Source organism: Sminthopsis crassicaudata, chromosome 2 (genome assembly GCF_048593235.1).
Source record: "Sminthopsis crassicaudata isolate SCR6 chromosome 2, ASM4859323v1, whole genome shotgun sequence".
NCBI classification, from domain to species: domain Eukaryota; kingdom Metazoa; phylum Chordata; class Mammalia; order Dasyuromorphia; family Dasyuridae; genus Sminthopsis; species Sminthopsis crassicaudata.
The window spans coordinates 228107844-228115002 of NC_133618.1; the positions used below are offsets into that span (position 1 = coordinate 228107844).

The 7159-nt window shown below is 41.7% G+C and overlaps 1 protein-coding gene across 1 annotated transcript in view; it reads left to right on the plus strand.

Moving 5' to 3' along the window:
* The window catches only part of CNNM4 (cyclin and CBS domain divalent metal cation transport mediator 4), a 55545-nt gene extending 52698 nt beyond the window's left edge, over positions 1-2847 (plus strand). The window contains 1 exon segment of the mRNA XM_074288419.1: positions 141-2847. Coding sequence (XP_074144520.1) covers positions 141-344 — 204 coding nt within the window. The 3' untranslated portion in view covers positions 345-2847.
* Positions 2848-7159: the final 4312 nt, after the last annotated feature.

The following is a 7159-nucleotide window of genomic DNA, read 5'->3' on the forward strand; positions in this document are numbered from 1 at the left end:
AGATGTTATTTTCTTCTATTAAATGACTGTACTTCATTCTTGATTAGCCTTTTCATCCCTCATTTTTCCTTGAAATCTACCCATCTGTTCCATCAGCTGAGATCTCTGTTTTCCATAACTGTGACTCTTTCTCCTTGCAGATCACACGGCAGCAATACCAGAATGGATTGATGGCCTCAAGAATGGAGAGCAGCCCCCAGACTCCTGTAGACAGCCTCACTCCTGAAGGCTTATTGTCAGAGAAGGTGGAGCTGCAGATGACTGATGAGACTACAAGCCTTCTCAATGAGCGAAATTCTCTTCTGAACAAAACCACTCACAACTCCCATGAGAGCCCCATGTGACAGGGGGGCCCGGGGCCCCCTATCAATCCCTTGGGGGCCTCCCTAGTGGGCCCACATCCACAGAGGGAGCAGAGCAGACAGGGGACCATGGCCCCGGCCACCCCCTTAATAACCTGTCTGGCTCTCCAAACAGATGTTCCCCAGCTTGTTTTAGGCAGGGAGGAGGCTTTGCCCTTCCACAGGGAGCCTTAGTAGAATTTCCAGGGAATAGCAGTTTCCTGGAATTTCTGTAGGATTGCCTGGGTAGTACTGCCCAGGGGCAGATCTCTGGAACAATTGGGAAGGGGCAAGGGTTTTTTTTTAAACTGAGAGGATTTCTAAAGAAAGCTCATTGCTGCTCTTTCTAAATTTCACTTTGGGGAGAGGGTGGGATAGGGTTGGATTAATAATGGGGTTAGAAGTTTTTATTAAATTTTTTTAAAGAAAAAGTTGGGGTACTGCCTTATCTGAGGTATCTCCCCCAGGAAGCAATAGCCATAATCCCCTTCCCTTTAGCTTGAGCCTCTAGCTTATTTTCCCTGACTCAGGGACCCCTACCTGCCTCCTCCCCAGGCCTTCTTAATGGATCACATCCTAGAGGCTTGCTAGAGAAAGGAGATCATACCCTATATATTAGGCAAGAAACTTAATATCTTTAGATAGAATTACCTAGGCATGTGACTGAGGGATTACTCTTGAGAACTGGGGAAGAGGAATTCTTCTGAATGGTCAACATTTGCCATCTGATTGCACCTTTGACCAAGGATGCAATAAATGGAGCTATGGAGGGGAACTTCTACAAAGTCAGGGTCCAGAATCTTCCTGAATCCTCCTGAATCCAGAACTCCTTGAGTTGTGCAGATTGTCTCTATGGTATATTGGTAAACTGGGCTATAAATCTTTCATTCCTTTTGATTACATAGCTCCCCTGCAACTACCCTTTACTCTGACCCCCTTATGATGAGAACTGAAAGTATTAGGGTCCAGAGTCATTAATATCCCCCCCCCTCTCCTTTCTTGAACCAAAGTCATGGCCCTAATGGGAAGAACAGAGATTGTTCAGGGGTATTTGTGTTGCTGACAAGTTCTTTAGAAGCCAAGTCAAAGACAGACTCCTTACCTGGGAGAAGCCATCTAAGATTTCAATATTCCCTATTTTCAGATCAGGTTTATCTTTCTACCAGGGCAAACTCCCCAGCCTTCTCTCTAAGGGTTAGAGATGAGAACTGTGAGATGGATGAGCTTCCCTTTTTGGTTACACCGCAACAGAAGGTTGCTCTTCCTTGCTCAACAGCTTCTGCACTTCCTTCAGGGAGGGAATCGTACCATCGACAAAGCCCTGTATGGATATTCCTGCTCTAAGACAATCATCCTGAATTCTATGGATGTTATTAATGGTACTGTAACCCTGGAAGTTCAAGCCTTTCCCATAAGCTCTCTGCAGGTCTCTGTCCTAGAACTCTAGATTTTCTTACTGAGGATGCATTGGGACCAAGTTGCTCATTACCTGTTGTTCAAGAGGATCAAAGAGCCAGGGCCCAAGAACCATATGGAAAGTAGAAATGGTTTCTTTGAGGTGTTATTTATTTATTCCTTTTCCCAACCAACAGTCCTACCCTCAGGTACTCTGTTCTCCAGATGCCTAAAGAATCCCATCTCTTGGGACCAAGAAATATCTTGTGTCAGTGGATGCCTATCCCTTTTTTGGCCATTTGAAAACAAAGGGGGCATGGTTTTCCCCAGTTTTGCATCATTCATTGTTCTGATAGAGTAAATTACCTCCATAGATTGGCAGTCACCAGACCCTTCATGGGGAAATAGCACCTTAATTCTCCAGGGGCAACTGTGACTATCCTCAATCAGGAAGTGATAAGATTTGAATTCTTGTGAAACCTGTTAGAGTGCAAGGGAATCCTATGGTATAGCCAGGGTAAGCAAAATTCATTGGTCTGAACCAAATGGATGTGTGTGGCATAAAACGAGGCAGATCACACACACTTCCATACCTACCTCTTTTTAAACATATGGTTACTGCCAACAGATGCTCCTTACTCCCAACTTCTGGACAATATATTCCTGCTGATGGTCAGGCAGCATTCCCAAATGTTTCTGGTCCAAAAACTTCCTCCTTCTACTGGAGGAAGGAGGAACTTTCCAACTTCCCACATCCTGACCTTGCCTTTTCCTCTATGCGCTTTATTCCTGGGCCTGAATTACATACTGGAATTGTCCTTTTTTTGCTTCTTCCCACAAACTGAAAGCGACCTTCATAGACAGCATCCAAATGCAATAGACAGGTCATAACCAACTTTGCAAATAACTCCTATTTATTTTGTGCAAGATTTTAATTTGTATATTTTTGTGATTTTTTTTTTTTTCCATTGTTATAACTTTGACTCTCGGGAAGTTTTGCTGTTTCATTTTGAGTCTATGTCTTTTGTCACAAAGCTGATAATATTTGCTAAACAAGATATGGAATTTATTTTTGATTGGGAATAAAAATGAAATGTCTGTATAAATCTCATTGGGTTTGAAATCCTTCTGAACTCTGAAAGTTCAGGGGACAAATGTTCTCAGAAAAGCAGATGGATTCTTTCTTTTATTAATTCTATTCCCAGTGACAGGACAGGTATTCTGGATCTGTTGGGTAATTAAGTATTAACATAATGATTGGAAACAGGACTATAATCAAGATAGAGCGGAGACAGATTATATAATTCGCATGGGTTTGGAATCAGAAGATCTGGTTTCAGGTCCCCACTTCTGCTGTGTACTAGCTCTGTGGCTTAGACAAGTCACCACCCCTCCCTCTTTGGGTCTCAGTTTCCTTGTTTGTAAGAAGAATGAATGAATTATACAGAACATATCTGGGGCAGGTAGGTGACCAGTGATTAGAGTATCAGGCCTGGAGTCAGGGAGACTCATCTTCTCAAGTTCAAATCTAGCCTCAGATTCTTCCTAGCTGTGTGACCCTGGGAAAATCACTGAACCCTGTCTGCTTCAGTCTCCTCATCTGTAAAATGAGCTGGAAATGGCAAAACACTCCAGTATCTTTGAAGACTCAGATGTGACTGAACAACAGAAGATCTCTAAGGTCCTTTGCAATTCTAACTTTCCACCAAAGTCTTTCCAACATTCTAATCTTTGCATGGCTCTGGATCTGGAGTGAGAAGATGCATGTTTTTAATTCTGGCGCTGTAATTGGTCTTGGCTTAGTCATTTGCCAACTTTGGGAAGTGTAGAGCTTGACCCTCCAATTCTGAATATGATCCCAGGAATACCATCTCTTTGGATAAAGAATCCAGGTCAGGTGAAAGATAATTTACAAGTGTATTTGGAGGCAAGTTGTCCAGATATAATATAATGAAGTAACCTTGCCTATTGTGCTTCATATACGTATTCAGCCTGTAAAGATCCACTCTTTCTAAGATGCTTCTAAGAAGGGGTGGAGATTATAATTAAGGAAATCAAGAAGGAAACATGGACTACTGTCCAGGTACAAGAGATGAGGACAAAGCAGCAGATCTGGAGGCTGGTGTAAGAAGAAGGAGTTAGTAGTGGACCCAGGTTTGTTACCAACTCCAAAAAACTGATGGATTCTTTAAAGTCTGTGGATAATGACATTTTAAATGTTTCCTTGAGTTTATTAATTCCTACTAATACTAGATAATCTTTTTTTTTTTTTCCCCTTTTTTCTGAGGCTGGGGTTAAGTGACTTGCCCAGGGTCACACAGCTAGGAAGTGTTAAGTGTCTGAGACCAGATTTGAACTCAGGTCCTCCTGAATTCAAGGCTGGTGCTTTATCCACTGTACCACCTAGCTGCCCTTAGATAATCTTAACAAATATTTATTAAGCCCCTAATATTCTTTTATGGTTCTTTTGGGGGAATCAGACTTAAGAGAAAAATGACTTCTCTAAGAGTAAGGAACTACTTTGGGGCCCACAGAGGTTGGTGCTCTTCACCCACTCCCTTCTCCACTCTGAGATACTTTGGACATATGTAAATGGTCTGGACTTTCCAGACCACTCCCAGTATAACATCTGGTAAAATGGAGCCAATAATGGTTTTGTCATTTTTGATGGAGTCTCTCTTGCAGTCAGGTAGTTACTTAATGAACCCAGTCCCTTCAGACCTCTTAGACTCAAGATTGACTTCAAGCTGCAATATTTCTACCTTGAGGTTTGCTGGGAGTCAAAATCTGAGCAAGTATCACCAAATTGCATATTAGGTGTGTGTTTATCAGTAAACCTGATGCTATTACTTGTCCTGGGTAATAAGTCACACATTGCCTGTATTAGTGACTGGGATATTATCTATGCATTCCCCAATTTCCCACATCAGTGAATGGAGAGGTGAAATGGTCAAGCCTACTGCACCTGGAGGCAAGGGATCCATAGGCCAGACAGGGACAGATCTCACCTCTTCAGGGGATATTTCAGTAGTCCTAGCTGCAAACTCTACTCTCCCCAATTGTAATCCCTTTCTCCCATTAGATTGCTTCTTGGTTGATTACATAATAGAAGCAATCGGGTGGGATTACATGATCAATTAGCCGAGAAGCAATCTGATGGGAGAAAGGAATTACAATTCTCTGATACTCACTCCTAATAGGCAATTTGGTGATATTTTCCCAGATTTTGACTCCCAGCAACAGAGGTTGATAATTTACCTGTTTAGAAAAAGCAAATACCAATCAGCCAAAGGTCCAGATAAAAGCTCTCCTAATTGAGCCCATTTTCCATGTGTGTATAGGAGGAAAGCACATATCCCTTCTCCACACAATACCTCATAGAGAGTTGAGAATAAGCTCACTAGTTGCCCTACAGGAGAGTCAAGGCAAGGAAAGCTGGCAGTTTCTTTGTGCTGATTCAGCATCCTTTCTCCTTGCTGTCATGACAAGGACCAAAGGTCCATTCAGGATTTTCTAGGAGTCTCTTCACTGGTCCTAGAGAATTAATTTGTTTGACCAGGATCCGAGATTATCCTGTGATATGTACCTTGTATTTATATTATTATTATTTTAACAGTGAACAAACATTTCCCAACAAGACAGTTTTCTTCCCAAAGTACATTCATGTAAAATAGTTATCCAGCTTATATTTCCGACCACACTCTTTTTGGAACCACTCAGGGTTTCCAATCTAAATAGTTGGCCTGTCCAGAATACACACCCTAACATAAGAACCCCACCTAAGCCCATTAATCACTTCAGCAATATTACTAGCACAGTTTCATCATTATTCACAATTACATGGCATTTTATGCTTATAAAACTCTTCATAGCAGTTGTGAGGGGAGGTACTGTTTTACAAATGAAGAAATTTGAGTTTCAGAGAAGCTAAGTGACTTGCCTAGCTATTGTCATACAGCCATTAAGTAGCTGAGCTGGGAATTCCAACCTAGGTTTTCTGACTCTTTACACTAAGCTGCCTTGTATCCCATGATTCATAACTAACAAATGCCAAGCAACACAGGAAGAATAAAAGTACAGGACTGTAGTGTGCAAGGTGGTAATGATCTAGGATCATGAAACTCAAATGATCTCTTGAACTAGTGAATTTGATTGTGGATTCTTATCTCTTGATTTTTCAGGGTCTCTTGCTGGGATTGCTTCTCTCTGAGACAATCAGCCTTAATTTCTTCATCTATAAAATGCTTAGGTTGGATTCAGTGACCCATAAGATCCTTTCCAGCTCTTATAGCCTTATAATGACAGGGTTTGTCAGTGCTAGATAGAATCCAGAAGGACTTTTCTTCTTAATCTGTGCTTACTAACATTTTACACTGCATTGCCTTTAAAGGTTAAAGTGCATTGACATGAAAACAGGGAAGTGTTGGGCTTCAGCTGATCAACTTGCTCCATATATTTCCAGGTTCTTAAAACTGGTTTAAGGGGTCTCCAATGGGAATATGGGCAGCAAGATGGGGTGCTGGAATACAGCTCCTGGCTTCAAATCCATAAAACTTGGAGAAGTGGCAAACCATTCCAGTATCTTTGCCAAGCAAACCCTAAATGGGGGTCACAGAGTCAGACCAGATTAATAATTGGGGGAGTCAGGAAAAGTCTCCAGTAGGAAGTAGTACTTGAATTAATCCTTGAAAGGACCTTTACACAGATAAGAGAATTTCGGGCATAAGGGATGGATAGCCTATACAAAGGCATGGGGACAAAAGATGGTTTTCAACATTCCCTTTTTGTAAGCCTTTTATGTTCTAAAATTTTTCTCTCTCTTTACCTTTCCCTCCCTCCTCCCCAAGACAGCAAGCACTCTAATATAGGTTACACATATACAATCTTTAAAATATATTTCTATATTTGTCATATTGTGCAGGAAAAAATAGAACAAAAGGGGAAAAAACCACGAGAAAGAAAAAGCAAACAAAAAACAGTGAAAATCCTTTGATCACATCCCCATTCAGTCTCCACAATTCTTCCTCTGGATGTGGATGGCATTTCCCACCCAAGTCTATTGGAATTGCTTTGCACGACTGCATTGCTGAGAAGAGCTAAGTCTATCACAGTTAATCATCCCATAATCTTGCTCTTACTGTGAGTAATGATCTCCTGGTCTTGCTTGTTTCACTCAGCATCAGTTGATGTAGGCCTGTCGGGGCCTCTCTGCATTCCTCCTGCTGGTCATTTCTTACCCAACAATAATATTCATATACCATAACTTACTCAGCCTCTCTCCAGTTGCTGGGCAGCCCTCACTTAGCAGCTCTTTGTCACTAAAAGAGGGCTGCCACATCTTTGCACACGGGAGTCCTTTTCCCTTTTTTGCGATTTCTCTGGTATACAGACCCAGTAGAGACACTGCTGGATCAAAGGGTATT